This window comes from Apteryx mantelli, chromosome 1 (assembly GCF_036417845.1).
Source record: "Apteryx mantelli isolate bAptMan1 chromosome 1, bAptMan1.hap1, whole genome shotgun sequence".
Taxonomy (NCBI): Eukaryota; Metazoa; Chordata; class Aves; order Apterygiformes; family Apterygidae; genus Apteryx; species Apteryx mantelli.
In genome coordinates, this window is record NC_089978.1 from 158,197,136 (window position 1) to 158,216,614 (window position 19,479).

Consider the following 19,479-nt stretch of genomic DNA (forward strand, 5'->3'; position numbering starts at 1 on the left):
GCCTTCGGGCGCCTTCGGCACTTCTCGGCCACTTCCGCCGCCGCCGCGGTTACATAAGGGGGAGCCGGCGCGCGCCGCGGCCCGCGCTCTTTCTCTCTGTGTCCTCGCGGCACCCTGCCCCTCCCCCTCCCCGCGTGACGCTTCTCGGGGGAGGTGGGGGGGAGCAGGGCGAGCGCGTGCCTCCTCGCGCCCCGCCTCCCGAGGAGGGGGGGAGGGAGGGGCCGGGGGCGGCACGTGCGCTCCCCTCCGCGCGCCCAATGGGAGCCTGCTGCCCCCGCGCACGCTCGGTTCGGGCTGCGCGGAAAGGCGGACGGGGTGGGAGGCGCACGCGCAGTGGGCGCGGGCGCCGTGCGGGGCGGAGCGTAGAGGAGCTGGGGCGGAGGGGGGTTCGTCCTCCTCCCGCTGCCTCGGCGGGGGCTGGGTGACGCACGTGCGCGCGCCCCCGCGCACTGTTGTTTGCTCGCTCCCGCGCCGCCTGTCGGTCCCGCCCTCCCTCGCGGTGGCCGGCGGGCGGGCGGGGGCGCGCGCGGTGCGTGCGGGGCTGGCACGCGCGCTGTTGTTATTGGTGCCGCGGCGGCGGCGGCGGCAGCGGAGGGAGGGGGCGGGCGGGCGGCTCAGTCAGGGAGTTCTTTAAAGATGGCCGGAGCGGCGGCGGCCGCCGCGACCCCCGTGTACTGCGTGTGCCGGGAACCTTACGACGTGAGCCGCTTCATGATCGAGTGCGACATCTGCAAGGACTGGTTTCACGGCAGGTGGGCGCCGGGGGCGGCGCGGCGCGGCACGGCAGGGGACAAAACCGTCGGGCCGGCGAGCCGCCGGGCACAGGCGGTGGCAGTTACCCCCCCCCCCCCGCGGCCGTTACCGGGGGGACAATGGCCGCGCGGCGGTTCGGAGGGGATCGGGGTCCCCGCGCGGCGGTGGCAGCGGCTGGGGGGGCCGGTGCCGGTGGCGCTGCCGTCGCCGGTCCTTGCCCGTGAACGGGTGACGGGGCCGGGCGAGGAGGGCAGCGCGGCGGGGGGGGGGGAAAGGCCGGTTATGAAAGAGCAACAGATGCGGGGTTCCCGCGACCCGAAAGTTGAGCCTGTTTGGGGGAGGAGGGGAGCGGGGGCTCCGCTGGAGGAGTGCGCCGCGGTGCCGGGACCTCCCCCCCCCCCCCGGCGGCTCCCGGCTCGCCGTGCCGTGTGCTCGGGTCGGGGGGCTGCGGGGGGCCGAGGGGGGGTCGCCCCCTACCCTCCCCGCGCCGTGACATTTCTAGCCCCATCCGCAGCCGCCGCCGGCTCGCGTGTGTTTTGTGAGCCGAGCGCGTGAATAATAAAGGCCCCGCGGCCGGCTCCCGCCTGCGAGGAGGAGGTGGCGGTGGGGAGCCACGGGCATTTAAACAAAGGAGCAAGTTGGGGGCTCGGCGGCTCCCCCGGGCCGGCCGCGGCCGGCGGGCCCCGCGTCGCCGTGCCCTTTATGTGCGGAGCCCCCGCGCCGGGTATTGACCGAGGAGCTGGCTGCGGCTGTAGGAAGTGCGTCTTGATTGACAGCAGGACATTTAAATACCCCCCGTGCAACAAAAACAGGCTCCCGGCTAGACAGCGGCGTCGCCCCCTGCCGGCGCGGGCCGGGAGGGCGGCGGAGCGGGCCGGGCCGAGGCGCCGCCGCGGCCCCGGATTCAGTTGCGGCGCCGCCGGGCCCCGAAGTTGTGCGGGAAGCAGGAGCCGCCCCGGAGGTTTAAATTCCCCCTCTTTGCAGGCGGCCGCTTAACAAAGCGGCGCGCTGCGGCCCGCTTCCCCTGGTGGCGGCGGCGGCTGTCGCTCCGTAAGCAGGCAGCAGCGCGCTGGCGGTCCCGGCGGGTCTGCGTGCTCCTCTTTCATCTCTTGACCCCCCACCCCCACCCTCGAGCTTGCAACGGGGAAAAAAGAGGGTTGTGCGCTTTCCCGTGGCAAAGGGAAAAAAATAATGTTGGCTGGAAGTAGGGCGCGTGTCTAGGTGTTACTTAACAGTAATCATTGTACATCGGTGTTTCAGTACGCTGTTCAGAACGCTTCCGATGTTCTGGATGTTGACTGGTACGTTCGCCGAGTTGAAATCTTGCCCTTTGTGTAGGGGTTTCCCCCCAACTCAAAACACAGTATAGTAGAAGCTATGAGAAGGACTTTATAAACTGTAAAAAATGGCAAAACACAATCGTCATACTTTAAAAAAGCAAAACTGTAGCACTCTCTTTAACTAGGTTATTACTCCTCTTGCCTGTACTGTTGTTGAAGCTAGAAGCACAGCAGCATTTTTGGATTAGAGTAGCTTGATACAAGTTGGCAGAACTTAAAGTCACTTCTTGTAAAGGTGCAGACATCGTCAGAAGATCTTTGTAGGGTTACAGGTTATCTCTCTTGCAAGTATTTTTCTGAATGAGACTGTTGGTCTTTCAGTCTGTCTTGGCAATTATTCAATTTGCATGCAGACTTGACTTAAATGCCAGTGTTGCATGCTAATATTACTGGGGTACAAGTGATCTCATTTCTGAAATTTTTAAGAGGAAAGTATTGACCATCTGATGCGGAGGTGGGACCACCTCTTTTTAACGTCTTGATCTGCATAAAGATCAAGAGTGATTCCTGTGCTCGTGCTCTGTCAGGCAGTTGGTAGAAAAGTTGTGCTAGCACTGAACTGCTAGATAATCTGAAACCCTAAGTGTGGGAAGAAGTAAGCCAGGAGGAGCTGGCAGCAGACACGTTGCTGTGTTACTCTGGGGTTTAGTTGCATGCTCAGCCCTGTCCTGTTATTAAGGGACAGGATCGTGAGAGACTGTTGTCCTCTCCCAGCTGTGGTCTACGCTGGGAGCTCCTTTCCCTTTGGTTTATGAGTATCTGAAGACTCTGTTACATAGCTTACGAGAACAAGAAAATAAATAATCTTGGATCGTGAAGTTTTTTGTGAACTTCTTGGTATCGTGCTGCCATGATTTTCCTACCTGTGGAATGGGATTGATATGACACATATTCAGAAGCATAGATAACCATGCTTGCTCGAGGCACCAGCCCTAGCATGATACATAGCATGTATTATTGGACTATGGACTCTTTGCTCCCTTCCTGTGTGTAAAGAGTGCCTTAGTAATGTGCAGGAGGTAGTACAAAGTCTGTTTTGTGGCAAACTTTTGCTAGTCCCTCTGAATTTCATGGGATGTTTCTTCTGGGTGTTCTTCTTGCACTGTCTGTCTTAAAATGACTGGATTTTGGCTTGCTGTTATCAATATGTTAATCAATATGTTATCAAATATACATTTTATCGTTTCTGGCAAATATTGCTATAAAAGCAAATATTTTGACATGCCTTACAAGGTTGAGAACCTACATTCTCGTTTTTTGTTGCTCTACAAGTGGGCCTAACACCTGGCCACAGTCTCGTGTAGTTATCTCTTGCTGAACAAAAGAAAATAAAGTGTGCATGTATTTTGTTTTAGGCTTCATCACTTCTTAAAATGGTTTGCAAGATTGGAGAGGCTACAAAAACTTAAACGTGACAAACTGTCAGATGTTTCCAATGGGCATATCCATTTATATTTTAGACAATTTCCATCTTTTCCTGCTCATTTTATCTTCTCTAAGTGAAAATTTCACATTAAGCTGCCTCTCCTTTCTGGCTTCTCTAGCATATACTCCAACTAGAATGCAGAAGAAAAACTTTTTTTCTGCTATTTTTAAGTGCTCAACTTGTTCTTAAATCTGCTCAGTAGCTCTTTACACCTGTAAAAGTTCTTGAGTTTGTCTTCAAATGATATATATATGTATGTGTATGCATATACATACATACATATATATATATGTATCATAGCACGATTTTCTCATTCTGTCCCTGTTTGCTTCTTGATTGTCTACTCAAGTATTAGGTTAACTACATCCTAGCTTCTTTTCTCATGCTTGTTTTTTATCTTCATGTATGTAACTTCATGTACAGAATGTCTTTTTTATCTGAATTTGCAATTGACTGTTCTTAGAATATGTACCTGTGGAGCTGGCAGAAATTCTTTTGTCAGCATTTAAGTTTTTGACTTTTTTTCTGCCTAATTCCCATACTCAACTAGATTTATGTATATTGCATAGATGCACAAATAAACTAAGTTTAAGCATATAGTTCAGTTTTTATCTGCATGATGTCATGTTTTTTGTAATGCTGTAGAGAGAAATTATTGTAGAGCTAACTTTGTAAAACTGAAGCAAAACTACACTGGTTTTCTTTTTACAGTTTTATCATTACTACCAAATGTTTAATAACTTCATTTGAAAAAAAAAAAATGCGACTCGTGCCTTTTGAGCATGATTATTTAAATTGTAGGTGCCTTGAGTCTTGTTGCACTTTTGTCAAATGGAAATATAGATCAACAAAAATCAAATTTCAGCTAAATTAATGTAGAATATAGTTTTTCTGATATTATATAGATGAGCATGTTGTCTTTTAGTCTGTGAAGAAACATAAAATTTCTCAACCACTCCTTAATTTGATCTCAGTTTCAAAATCAGGGTTTGCTCTTGCAGCTGTTGAGATGGAACCTGCACCAAGTATCCTAACATACCGGTTTGTACTCTGAAGGCAGGCCTTCTCCTCCTGGTTAAGTCCAGAAGGCATTATACATCCTATAGTGACTACTTTTCATAAATTAGCCCTTTGTTTTGGAGCTTTATACATGTTCTGCATGACTAGCTATGCCAATCCTTTGCTGCTGAAAGAGACTGTCCCACTCCTGGCTGCATGCTCCTGTAATTTCTCTTTTGCTTGTTCAGTGCTTGTCTGACTGTTTGATAAGTCAACTCTGCTTAGAAAATGGACTGAAAACATTCCTTTGCTGAGTTAGTGTTTTGTTGGGTTATAGAGCTACACAGGCTCATCCAGGACTAGGATGAGTCCCAGACTGTTGCAAAATACTGGTCAGGGTTGTGTTGCTGGAGGAGGAACAGATGATGGTGGGAGTCTCAATCTTCCTCCTTAGTGCTCCTTTTGGGGTCAATGACTTGCCCTGTTTTGTGGAACTTCACTTTTGTGTCTCAGTCACCAGGTGCAATTGTGCCTTGAATCTAGTGTGCTAGAGCTAGACCCAGCTGCTCTTCTGTTGGGGTCAATAGTGAGTAAGGCATGTTCAGTGCTGCTGCAGTATTGCAACCCCAGAACGTTGTCTGTCTACAGAGGAAGTCGAAGCTCCTGAGTCTGCCTTAAAAGGACTTAGAGGACAAGGCATGGTGATGTTTATGTCAGGAAACATGGAGGGTGCAAAGAGACGGTTACAAATGCCTTTTGGTGCAGGCCTTCTGTTTAGAAAATTAACTCCCTGTAATTATAAAACAAATTTAAATGTGTTCAGGAGCCTGAAATTGAATCAACAAATTGTTGTCTGGTCAATAGAGCTTTGATCTAATACCAGAGGCTCTTGAACTGGCTTTCTGGCTTTTATGATATACAAGCCTTAGATTCTTCCTATGGAAACTGAATGTATGTTAGGGAAATATTTTAGATGGGGGAAGGGAAGGAGTAAATTTGTTAACCTTATTTTCTTTGGTTTTAGTCTCATTTTCTCAGAGGTAAGGCGAAGGCCTCATCTTTAGTCCAACGAGCTGTATTTCCTCTGCCAAAGAATTAAGTGATTTCAAGTGACTTCAAGCTCTTCTAACAGTACAAAAGCTGAAACAGTTTCGGTTGAAGTGAGAAGAATCTGTAGTAATAATAAAGATGCTAGACTAGCACTTGTGTAATTGGATATCTGTTTCAAATCCTTTTATATTCTTCATTTGAGTAAGCCATTTTTTCCTCTCAGTTCCCATCTGTGAAGTGGGAAGGCATATTAATATATATTAAAGTAGATGTATTCTACTGTAATAAGCACTATAGAGTAGTAAGTATTCAAATTTCTTTAATTTTTGAAATTGTGCAGTAACATGTAGAATTATATGCATGAGTATTTTTCTTTACAGTGTTCTTGCAAAACTGGCTGCTTTGAAGAATCTATGCATCCGAAAGTTAACACCTTTTTTCCTTTAGATCTGTATGTTGGTGTAGCTTGTATTTGGCATTCTGGAATAAAACGGAATAGATGTTTTAGAGTATACGTTCTGGCATGATAATTAGGACAAGAAAAATGTAAAGTGTTGTCCAATAAAGATCTGTAAGAGAACTGAGATCCATAACTGAGCTTTCTTAATTATAACCTCGACAAGATTCTAGTGAGCTTCTGAACAATTGTTACAACACTAATAGTTCTAATTTCTAAAGTGCAGATTAATTATTGCCTATTACATGTTACTTAAAGATGCAAAGGTTCAGAATTAGTGGTTTAAACACTACCTTTAATTTTCTGTAATGTTATGGTTGCTCTGTATCAGTCTTACTGCTATCATTGTTTTCTCTTTTTTCAACCTTTCTTGATTATGTAATTGATCACGTGAATGGAGACACTAAGTCTTCAAGTGTGTAGTTTACCTGGCTGATAGTGATTTTTTTTTTATTAGCCAGTTAGTTTATAGTGAATTTATATTCCAAAATGTCATCTGTTAGTGCTTATGTAACGCTTCTGTATCTTGCTTTCTTTTTCCTTTCTTTAATATATGCTTAATTTGACCGAAAAAATAGAACGTTGGTTTAAAAGGCTCTGTGACTGCTTTACTTTATATCTATAAACTACAGAAGTAAGAGAAGTCTGGGTAGGATGCTGCTTGGTAAACTGATTTTTATATATGCTGTGCACTCCAGCACCTAAGAGATGTGAAATAAATTCCTTTTTCTTTAAACTTACCTTGGTCTGTTGATTGTTTATTATGCTGAGTTCTCTTAGGGCAACACAATGACAGTAAAATGGATTAAGCCTTACAGTAGAGTATCATTCTGTTAACTGCCAGTGGGCAAAATTACATTAATTTTATTTTCAGTCTTCATTTGTGGTTTCTAGCTTTTTGTGAACAGTTACAGTATTCATTAGCTGTTTTCATATGCTCAGTTCAGTTTTCTGTGCACTTTCTATGTCATCTTTCCAAAGAAAAGATCATGTAATACAATGTTTTGATTCTGTTTTACATGGCAGTTTGCACAAGTTGAAGATGAACTCTTACTCTTCATATAAGTGCCTGTACTTTTTTCTACATTGTTTTTAAAGTAAAATACCATTCTCTCAAAACACCTCTGATCAATCTGAAAAGACTTTCACAGGTAGAATGTATATGCTTAAAAAACAAAAATACTTAAGTTTTACAAGTTGTCTCATTGCTGAAATATGAGAATTTAATAAACAACATTGCCAGTGCTTTATTGATAACACAGGAGAGACATCTTAGTAAAATACACTGGCTATTTTAAAAGCTGTATATTTCTCATTTGTCAGTCCTTTCTAATGTGTTGTAACATTAGCTCAGGAGTACATAGAACTAACCATCTTGTGGAATATGAATAGTCTTCAGATGTCTGCTCTATGGTGGTAATGGGGATTTATGTGGTTAGTTATGTCTTTTCAGGTCAATTCTGCTTTTGAATGGAATTAATATTTAATATGATTTTCTCCATTACTTCAGCATTAACTAAAGAAGACTTTAAAATTGGTCTTTCTTTTTGAAAATGTTGAGTTCATTGTTTCTCAGGCAGGCATAAATGTTGATGTTTGCCACAAAGGCAAGAAGCTTTCCTAAAACCCTCCCACATCTTTCTATCTTAAAAGCCAACTGGAGTGAATATGACTGTTCTAAATTTTTAATACATTGTGGTATGAAATCTATTTATTTTCATTTGAAACTCTCAGCTGACATTGTAGCTAGCCTGGCAAATTCATTTCATTTAATTATGTTCGTTCCATTTACATTAATGCTTTATTCACTTAAAGGCTCTTAAAGCACTGTTCAGGAAAATGAGTGCAAGGAATGGTGACATTCTGAGAAATTAAGTCTTTGATATTGAGGATATAGGATTGATGAGATGTACATCATTCTTGCCAGTTACCAGGCAATATTTCCTGAACGAACTGACATCTTCCTTTTGGATTTTGATGTTCTAGGGCCTATAAACAAACACCAAATTGGGTAATTGAAAAGCAACCAAAGAAATTGCTGTATCTAATTACCCAATAGTACTTCCGGTTGGCTTGCCCAAGGAATAGATTTCTAGTTTAGTTCCAATAACAAAGATGTTCAGATCTCTTCACTAGAGGATTACATCATGCTGTTGACTTGCAAAACCCAGTGTCAAGAGCAAGCGGAAGGGAAACAAGGCGCTGCAGAACTTATGTACAGCTTTCAGCTGTACTAATGGGCAGATCTGTGAGCAGTGGAGTGCAGTACATGGGCTCTAGAAATAGTGCCAAAAGCAGGGGAGCCACACTGATATAACACTGTGCCCAGGCAAATGTTTCCAGTCTGCCTCTCAGGATAAAGTTTTTCCTTTCTATTTCATGATGGTGTGCTGGGTTGGCATGCCACAGCATTGAGCCTGGGTATGCTGTCCTAGGCATTTCTTGGTGCTATATTGCTTATTGTAAGATAGGCCCAAAACTGTATTACCAGAAATGGTGTGTTTGTGTAGTCTGTTAAATCTCAAGTTAAGTTCTCACTGCAGTATTTGTCTGCACTGAGAACACATCAACGTGATGCAAATGTGAGCAGCCACTTGCTGCCTCTGATGCTATGCTCTCCTGTGTGAATTGCTAGTACCTACAGGAACATCATTTTGAATCTTTTAGCTTTGTGGTAAAACATGCTGCTCTGATGTATTGCAAGGAACATAGGAGAAATTAGAATGTTATTTTTATTCTTGCTAAGGAAGAATTGGGCAGCTGTTAATACTGAGTGATTTCGTCTGCATCCTCACTACAAAGTGAGTGTCTTATTCAGCTGAGTAGAAAGCAGTGCCTTAGCTGTATGTAGCTTACACTTCCAACATGGTTAGCTGGCTTGTGACTTGAAGCATCATGAAATTCCGATAAGAAAGATTTAGGTATGAACTGGAGTTGAGAGTAACATCTGAGTAGATCAGAATTTTTCTGAAGTGAAGATATAACTCTTAAGTACTCTTCCAAATGCTATCTCTTGCTGTTACAGCTTATTAGCAAGTCCAAATTCTAATTTTGTCAGTGATGTCTCCACTAGCATTGCAAAATGAAAATGTACTGTGCATTCCATTTGCTGGCCTTTATTTGAGTGTGGCAATAACTTTATTGGCTGATCAGAAAACCCACAAACCCTATACTTTGTGTAAGAATGAAACTCTTATTTCTAGTTTATTCTGGTACTGGATACTAAATAAATTCACTACTATGAGAGACTGAAGTCTTGTTTATTGATGAAAGGAAGTATCACTACTCTTGGTGACAATGCTTGGCGACTTAATCTGAGGTGATACTACCCACTTGTCAAAAAGGTAGATGCATGCCTTATGCAAGTGCTCTTTCTCCCCAAACTATTTTCTTACGTGAAGGATTAGATCTGAGGTAACTCCACAATCCTGTTATTGCACATTAGTACTCTTGTGCCATTTCTTTTTTCTAGCATGTGAATATCAATGGATGTGTCTGACTTGATTGGCTGTGAAGTTTGAGTCCTGCCGAATGTAAAGCAAATCTTTAGCTTTTGTAGGCTAGCAGTGTATCTAATTCCATTTTGTCTTTGATGCTGCACACAGTCTTAAACTGCGATGTATGTGGGGTGAGGAGGCAAGGAAAGGAGACAAAATTATGAAAAACTAGTAAAAATCGGGGTAATAAAGTTTTAGCCTTTTGGTGTGGTTGGATGATCAGTGAAATGATTCTGAACAAACATCTTGTTTGTCTGGACTAAAATTACATGAAATGGGCATGATATATTTGTACCATGTATCTAAGAGTGAATTTCAATGCATTTCTTACTAGTCTCTGCAGATTTAGGGTAAGAAAAGAAGTGGACAGATCCCTGCAGTACTTGAAGTCTGTTCCCAATACAAACTATATGGAAAATTCCCACAGAGTCACTTGCAGATCACGTAGCAGCTTGAAGCAGGGAAGCTTCCATCTGCAGTCTTCCACACCATCCCAGTATAGCATTAGTAAAATACAGTGTGTTGTTTATAACGCATGATATTAGTATAGTTTTTTGAATGATACTTCATTTTTCTGTGATATTTTTCTTATGGTTAATTGGGAATTTGGAGACAGAAGTAGAAGGCTAAACAGGCAAACGTGTTTTATAGTGGATTGCTGGTTAATGCAGTCTATTAAAATTCTGTTTGTTTACTGATGATGCCAACCTGAGAAGATTGGACTCTTTTCATTGTGAATATATGCCTTACTCTGAGCCTCTGGGAAATTCAGCAACTTTCTATGATGTTTGTGCAGCATGGTACTTTGGATTAAGGTTTTTGTTGGGAAAACTTTCTCTGTCCTTTTATATGCCTGCCAAGTGTCATGTCTACCTTAGTAAAAATACACATTTGGAAGAATTGTAAATCTTTAAATGATGACTGTTGGAAATTCTTATTGACTGTATGCCAAGAGGCTAGGAGTAAAATAAATGCTTTCTTTTCAGAAGTCTATTCCAGACACAAGGAAACCGGTATTGGAACAGGTGTTAAGGTGGTGAAAAATCAGAACTGAGACGAGGAAATTTTTAATTTCTCATCGGGTATCTACAAAGGGAGTAAGCAGCATAGAGGAAGAGGAAACAGTCTTACAGGTGAAGAACTGGATGGAGAGAGGACAGGAGTGTGATCTGGAGACAGTGCAGATGGAAACGGATAGTAGAGTGAAGGATACTTGGAGAATATTATCTTGTACTGCAAGAGTTTGGAGTTTTGAATTTGAACCTTATTTTGGTGTCAGTGGAAAAAGCCTCTCTGCTAAAATGTCTGCTGCCATGAATGATCACTCTCAGTCAAGCGTGGAAGGTTCATCTTCTAGTGTAGCTAGTAGGCTTGTTGATGCGGATACAGATCCACGAGTCATACTTGATTTGATGGAAAACAGTTTATGGTGTGCAGAAAATAAGTGATGCTCAACATTACATTAATTTAAAAATACAGCTTTCTAAAAAATATATTTTTCTCTGAGTGAAATCTAACCTGAATCAATTGCATCTTGTCCAATCTTAAATCTTTTTTTCTGTCTCTAAATATACAGTTTAAATATACAACTTGAAGTCTTATCTAACTGTGTAGTACAAATTGCTAAAAGTAAAAACTGGATTTTTTGTTTTGTTTTTTTGAAAGCTAACTCTACATGTATTTAAATTGATACAGTACTAATTATATTGTTGTAAGGTTGGGGAATTGTCAGTCTTCAAATAGCCTGATTATTTTTTCTAAGCATTTTTAATTGTGTCTGGCTTCATAGCCAGTGCTGTGTAATACAAACTGATAAATAAACTTTTCTTATGTAATCGAAGTGTAAGATAATGGCTTAGTATTTTGCATTCAGTGAATCATTGAACTCATTAAAGGTTCATTAGAGATCATTGACCTCTAAAGCTGTATCTAGGAGACACTCGTGGCAGAGGCTTGGGTTGGTTCTCATGTGAAGCATTTACTAGTTTTTGCTAATTATTTGGGAAAAGCCTTTTTGGAGCCGTTTGATTATGTTAGTAGAGGTACTAGAGAAAAGCAAAACATCACTGCCACCTTCAAACCAGAAAAGTGACCGCAGTTAGGTGTTACTTTTACTCCAAAAGGTAGGCCAGCTATGAGTCAGTTTTAGACAAACGTAAAACCCTTCTTGCCAGTTCCTGGAATCATTAGAGATATGGATAGTTTTGTCCTATCTTCTTTTTTAAAGCAGGTGCATTCATAGTCAGGGGATGGCCTCTTCTATTCCTGTAGGAAGCAATATTAAATAAGGTAAATAAAAAGTGTTAGTATATCTTAGGACCTGGAAAAGCTTGTGCTGTAAGATATGTTCATTGTATGTGTTTATTCACAAGTGGCAGGAGCAGAGACTCAGAATAATTTTGACCACGTCTTGAGTGCCCGAACCAGAAGGTTACATCTGGTTATGTTGCATTCTCTCTGGCCCCATTGTGTTTGTGTTTCTGTTTTTTTTTCCTGCAGCGTAGAACACTAAGTGGGGAGGTGAAGAATGTCTTTACCTAAAAAATAGCCTGCAGATTAGCATTCCCTTTGGACCCGTGAGTTTGAGCCTCGCAACCCAAGTGAGCGCTGCTGCCATGTCATTTGAAAAACAAAACTTCTTCCCTCCCCACTCCAAGATAAAGCTCTGTTGTTTGGTGTTGGATCCTGCGAAGGTGTGGCAGCTGTGCTGGCCTGTTAGCTTAGACGCCAGGGAATTTGGGTGACTGGCTGAGTGTGCTGGGAAAGCAGAATAGACGGTGTGTTTGGAATTTTTAGGGTCAAACAGTGAGATGCTAGGTGTGTTAGGTACCTCTGTGGTCTGATGCCCTTCAAATAAAAAGGGTTTAGATTACAGTTCTGAATTTAGGTAGTCTTTAGGGGCCTACATCCCTTATTTGGATATTGCCCTAATACCCTTATGTAGACATATCCTTTTCCTCTGTTCTTGCAATGTGCCCCTTCTCTATTCTGGACTTGAAAGTATTCATTCCTTACAACTGTTTATGCCAAGGCTAAACCCCATTGTACATGCTATTTTAACTAACCCACTTAGTAATAACTGATGTGGAGCAAAAGACCTCTGGTAGTCTTATTTTTGGTTTAAACCAGATTTACATCAGTGTAGTGATAGACCCAAATTAAACCCCAAAAGTTTGGTTTAATGAACATTTTAATCTAAATGATGCAGTTCTCCCATGCAGACAAAGCCTAAGGCCTATAAGAGGGTGTACTTTCACTCTTGAATCGTAAAGACGTAATTTCCCTAATTCATATCAACACATTTTCATTTAATCACTGCTTGTGGTACTGACATCCAAAATAAAATATTTGGACGTGTTGCTCTTCAGCAGACTTCCTGTCTTCTCTCACAAAAACAGGCAAAATTTGAGCCATTTCTGCTGGTTATCCTGAAGAACTAATTCTGTGTTTTTCACAATAACTGAACTGTAATGTCTCCCATAATTTTTCTATAAACAGGAACTGTGTCTGTACTCATTTTCTGAGGATCTTTTGCAGCAAATCTTTTGCTTCCTTACTTCATTTTCCTGTGTGCTTTCTTGTTCTAATGTTATCTGTATTTTGCCCATAATGAAGAAAAAGAGGGCTTTTTAAGAACCATATATACATATGCTTGAGAGATACCTAGGTAAAATTTTCTTTTCCCTTCCTAAAAGAAATGGAGCTGAGTTGCACAGACTGTGAAGCAAAGATTACCTTTCAAGGTATTTGTATATAAAATCTAGAATAAAAGAAATGAATTTGTGCTTTTGCAAAATAATTTGCTCACCCTAGATGACTTCGGCTAGTTCACTATATAACAAAGCTGGTCTCAGTATCCTGGACCTGAACCATTTAGAGCTTTAGATTAAAATCAATATGTTAAATTGTATCTGGAATAAAATTAATTGATGCAGATACAGTTAAACCTTAGTGCTCATGTAATTCAACCCCCAAACTCTTTTCATGTATACACATATGTATGTCTGCTTAACTTTGTTCTGCACTATTTGAAATTTCCATGTGGTCTGAAAATAACTATGCTCCATTAATTCCATCTGAAGAGGATTGCACAGTTAGATTACTGTAGATAGAATAATGTGCAAAAGTAAATTCTTGGTGTTGTGTGGACTATAGGGATGCGCTTTTGGCCAGTACGTCTCTAGACCTCTGTGGGCAGCTCAGAATCCAATAAAGATCTCTGAATTATGGGCCATATCCACCTCATTGAAGGAGTTTATTGTACTTACTGTTCTGCCAACCAGTCAGTGTAACATCTGATATTTAAACTCATTATCTGTGTATCTGAGACAGTTTGCTTGTATCATAGCTTAAATAGAGATTAATGTAATCAACGACTCCATCTGCGTTTGAAATGAGGATGGAGAGCTGGAGATGATGAGCCAGTTTGCTCTCTGATTTCTTCAGAAATGGAGCAACTGTCTCTACTTGCTATTGACTGCAAGCGTATTGGCCTTATAAAAGTAAGGTATTTAAAAGTAAGGTATTTTGTAGCTATAGGAGCCATCGTCTATTCTTTTATATTATGTTTAGAAGGATGCAGAAATTATTCTGTGCACAAAAATGCTTAATAAACAATTTCTTAGTAATGTCTGAAAAAGATTGTACTCTGGAGGGGGAAGTTATACAGCTGACAATCAGAGAAGTTTAAAAATGCCTTTGACTTTTTTTTTCTTAAAGGAGGAGACATTTTTAATGAGCTGGATTTTGAAGGGAATAGAAAATTCATACAAGTAGAGATTTTTTACCCGTGTGTGTGTATGTATATATGTGTGTGTGTGTGTATATATATATATATATATATATATATATAAAATATATGATTTCCAATACAGCTGCACAGATTCTAAATGCTGAATAAAAAATATGAAAGTGTTAAGGCTACCGAACAGGAGGCTCAGGAGGTCTTTAAAACCAGTCTGATTCAGAAGTTTCCAGACCAGTTAGGTGAAATACTCCATTCAGTTTCAGGGGCAGGTTAAAGCAGGCTGAACCCAGGTGTGGTTTTGCTGCATTCTGAATAAATAGCAGAACAGTAATATAGTAACCCAGGGATAAAGTATTTGCAGTAACGGAATCTTAAAATCTTGCTAATAGTGGTTACTGGTGCTACAATACGGGGACAAAAATGGGTATTGCCTTTATGTTCTTAGTTGAAAGTCATGTTCTTGGATTATGCTTGTCACCATTTCCCAATGAAGGGGCACAATTTAAAAAACAATTTTTAGCTTCCTAATCAATCCCCTCAGGTTAAGAAAACATAGTGGATTGTGTCACCTGTTCACCTCCAAAACTTTTGTTACCACAGTGCTCGAGAACAAGATGATCTGATCCTGTCTATTAACAGTATTACTTAGGATGTTGAAAGATTTACAGGCTCTGCATTGCACAAAATAACAAAGTACTGACAGTACTTACCATGCATCATGATCTTTCTAAACAGCTCATCTTTATTAGGCAACCTGAATAACCAGCTAGTGCTCTGGAGGAGGCTGCAGTCCAGGCCCTTCACTGATGAGGAGCAGTCAACACTTCTGACTGTTGAGAAGGAAATGGAACAGCTGAAGGTATATCAACAAATTCCCAGATGAATCCAGCACTGCTTTTAATGTGCAATGCAGATCACTGAAAAGAGTTGGTTGGCCTAAGATCTAATATTAGAGATGTTTTGTCACTTGAGAGTATGGTATTAAATGGCTTTTGTAAGGTTTGAGTGTAGGCAGTTCTGGAATTCAGGAACCCCTGTGAGTAAGTATATCAGAACCATTTTTGTAGTTCAGTTTATTTATTTTGCTATTATTTTCTACTCAATCTCAAAAAAAAAAAATCAAGTCTGAGTGGTTGTTTTCCAAAAGACTGCCATCAAGTAGTATTTCTTTTATTAAGACAGGGTAGATATCTTCACACTTCAGGATGGTCATCATGCTTCTCTCAAACTAGGTGGTAGGAATCAGGCTGCATATTTGTCCCTTTGATCTTTTTCTGCATTATGGAAAGCCGTATTTGTGGTTTGGCTTTCGAATTGTCTGGGTTACACGTTTGGTTTTTGATCTGTTGCTCAGTTACTGCTATTCTTTAGTGAGTTACTGGAAATACTGTTTTGTAGGCGAATGACTTATTGCTAGTGGCATAAAATCATAACTGTGCTTGGTACTGGCCTCAGTTATTCTTGTTGCTGGAACGACAGATAGCTAGTCTCAAGGAAATGATTAAACTAAATATTTCATCAGGAAGGGGATTGGTATACCTAAAGACGGTCAGACTAAGGCCATCTTGAATGCTATACTATCCAAAAAAGTTTGGTTTACTTAGGGCATATAATGCCAATAAATGCATCTCTTGGCCTTAACATCTTTTTCTGTGTTGTGCAGAGTAGATGATTAAATTCTAGGCAATTTTTCAGATGCGAGGAAGGATGTTCCCTGCAATCTGATTGTGCAAGCTACCGGCAATTTATCCGTTAAGTCAGAGCAGCAGATTAGTGAATAAGGAAGGTGAAGTTACCCAATAAGCATGACCTGGTCTAGTGGCTTTCTGTTACCGAAAAGGGCAGCCCCAGTTCTCATTTCTTTCGCTTTGGGTTGTCTAGTTCCACTCCCTCATATGGATTGGCTCCGCCAGTTGTCTGACTGTAAACTAACTCAATAAACAGGTAGAAAAATGGTTAAGTTACTTTCTGTCAGATAAGCAAAGCAGGTTACCTTGTAACTAGGCAAGTACCAGGGCTGTGGCAGGGACCGGGCATGGGCAGTGCTTGGCTAGAAGCTGTATTGGAAGAGAATGAGTAACCTGCCTCTTCCAGTGGCTTCAAGCTGTTAGATCAATGCAAGCTATATTGTGTAATTGCTTCCTAACATGTATTTGTAGTTTTGGGCTGAACCTCAGTTTCTCTTCAAAAGCTGTTGGTGATTCAGATAATTCCTCTCTTCTTTCCTCTTCTTCCAAGGCCCTAATATGGGTATTCTGTATACGTTGCTTTTAGAAGCTTTGAACTGTAACCAGAACTAAAATTCATGTTGGCCGTGGTCCAGCAAATTGAGACTCCAATATTCCTAGAATTTTATCATATCCAGTGTTTTATTAATATACTTAGAGTAATAGTTAGTGAGAGCCTGCGTACGAATTGGTGCTGAGGAAGGTTAAGGCAAATAAGCTAAGAGTGTGAAAGTTAAGGCAAAGGTGTGCAGACAATGTAAAACAACCCCCCTTCCCCATTTAATTTTAATTGTGGGTGTTTTTATTCAGGAACAGGGATGGCTTTCATTTGCTGTACTACAGTTGACATAGTTGATTTATTCCTGAATAAGTGTACCTGTGTGTAGGTTTCATGAATTTATGTACTGACTTCTGTTTTCCCCCTTCATGTTATCTCTGTAGCAGAGCTTAGCCTACTTCCTCCTATTTTTGTTTGTATTAGGGAAATTAGGTAGCAGTTTTGGGTAATAGTTTGTGCTCAGGTTGAATATGACCACATACATGCCCTCAGTTAAGATGTCTCTTTCAAGATAGCTATAGCAGCTGATATGAGTGGGTTGAAGCTCTTGTGTTTTGCGTAGAATTGTAGATAGAGTATTATTCCTTACTGGTCCCCTCCTATGGCTGTAAGGTTGTTTGTTTGGTTATAAGGATTTTTTTGTTTGTTTGCTTTTACTTTATAATCACAGTCATAACAAGGTAACAGTGACTGGTAGCTGTAACAAGACAAACTGTGTAAGATGCAGTTATCTGTCAGGGGCTGTGATTAGATACTGGAATGTCTTACTGAGAGGAGTAGGAGACTTTCCATGCTTGGAGTCTTGAAGCAGAGATAAAAATAATGAAAAACTCTTTCTTAAAGACCTAGAAAACCTTTGTAGTCACTGTGTAGGGAGTAAGGATCATAATCAGTTAATTTCTGTCTTCTTTCCTCCCCTTCCAATGCCCTCTCTCTTTGAGCCAGATAAGTAATATGTGTTTTCTTCTGTGTACATAAAAACCTTGCTGCCTAATAGGAAAACTAAGCAATTACAAACTTTATACTATAACCAGAACTAAAATTCTTGTCTGTGGAATTTGGATTCCATTATTGCTAGAATTACTTCATGTCCAATGCTAATCCTTTTTCGTACGTCAGTTGTGGAAAGGAAAGAATAGCTCTCGTTTACTTTAACATGCTTATGGCAGTTACAGCTCTGCTAAGATGCCGTGCCTAGTGTAAGACTGGGTTATTGTTTCTCCATTTCTTTGATGTGTCTGACCACACTGGGGAAAATGTGAATGGAGGAAGATGGGGGTCTGAACTGCTGCAGCGAATCTTTTTGAAGTCCTGAGCAGAGTGCTTTGCTCATATGTGAAAGGTTGCACTGATTACTTGTTTTAAAGTGCTAAAGAAATTTCCTTTAGGTCAGATAGATGTAGATTTTTTTTCTTTCCTTCCTATAAACCAGGATGATACCAGGAAGTGAATCATGCCATATGGTTTATCTCATGTAATCATTTTCACACTGAAGTAAGGCCTCAAATAGCACTACTGCTTTTTAAATTCTGCTTCTCTTTGCTCTCACTGACATGTTTAGTTTTGAGGTCTGCTGTAGTTTACTTAAATCTTATTTTTCTGAACTTCTTGATGCAGCTTATTTTGCTAAAATCTACACAAAATGATGTAGGCCCTTTCTGACCTTAATTTCTGTAAAACAATGATTTAGAAAGGACAATGACAGAAATTATTGTTAACATTCTTTTAAAACAGCTTGATGTGATCAATATAGCTGCAGAAGAGTAGAAATCCTAGTTTGCATAGGAAGAAGAGAGAAATTGGGTATGCACTTAATGGGTGATACTAAGCAGAAGGAATACATTAGAAGTACTTTGGTGATGTTAACTCTGCCCTGTCATGAAATCATTATTAGGAAAAGCAGTTGTCTCATAAAACTGCTACATGTAATCTGTGATGACCAATGTTGTTATGAATTAAGCATGACTGTGTGTCTCTTCCTGACACTCTTATATGGTAGTGAAAAGGTTGTTTTCCTTCAGTGTGCATTTTTTGCATGTTAAGCTCTGTGGATTTCCTGAGCATGTTACTTTTTTTGGCTGCTGTTTGAACAGTCATTTTATTTTTTGCTTAAATTCTTAATAGTTACATAAATTCATTATATATAGATAAAATCAGCTCTCCATGTAATTTTTAACAAACACAAATGCTTAGAAATACGATCATGCTTATTATACCAAATATTTACTTGTCAAAGTATTTATGTAAAAGTAACAGTCCTGTCTCTTTTCTCTCCATTTTAGCAGTTTCACTTAATTGAAGAAATTGAACTAATAAACTTGATCTTGGAAAAAGCACACGTTCAATCTCAAAAAACATATCAACTCATTTTCTGACTAGATTGGGATTACAATATGGAAGAATCAATGTACAAATAATGATTTCACTTCTCTTTTTGTGAGGTTTCAGGTACCGTGATGATTATGTTGAATACATGGCTTTATCTGTAACTGTAGTTAGAAGGTTTTGTTTATCTGTAACTGAACCTGTATCATTTTGTGACTTGGTAGCTTTGGTCCATTGCTCATTACTTTCCTATTAGGTTTCCATTTCAGAACGCATTCTCTGGAGTTGAGCTTTCTTTCACAAGATGTCACTTACTGATCTTATTTATTTTAGCCTCTGTGCTTTGAGTGAGTGAAAAGCTTTGTTACTTGAGGGAGACACTATTAGTACTGATTTTCTTTCTCACTGAAAGAATGAGCTTGAGTGTTGGCATTAAAAGCATCTTCTGCAAAGGTAGCACTAGTATAACTTTAACTATCAAACTTGAAATTTTGATTCTGGAGGTTCAGAAAGTCTGAGCTTTAGAAGACCCTTTGGAAATCAAAATAGGTCATATCTTATATGTGTGTAGGATCATGCAATTTTTAATAAGTTAGTAT

At 40.7% G+C, this 19,479-nt stretch overlaps 1 protein-coding gene across 2 annotated transcripts in view; it reads left to right on the forward strand.

The window, feature by feature from the left end:
* The first annotated feature begins 613 nt into the window (after positions 1-613).
* Positions 614-19,479, forward strand: part of KDM7A (lysine demethylase 7A) — a 65,319-nt gene continuing 46,453 nt past the window's right edge. For both annotated transcript variants that reach the window (XM_067308011.1, XM_067308016.1), the window contains exon 1: positions 614-752. In XM_067308011.1, coding sequence (XP_067164112.1) covers positions 637-752 — 116 coding nt within the window. In that variant the 5' untranslated portion in view covers positions 614-636. The remainder of the gene's footprint in view (positions 753-19,479) is intronic.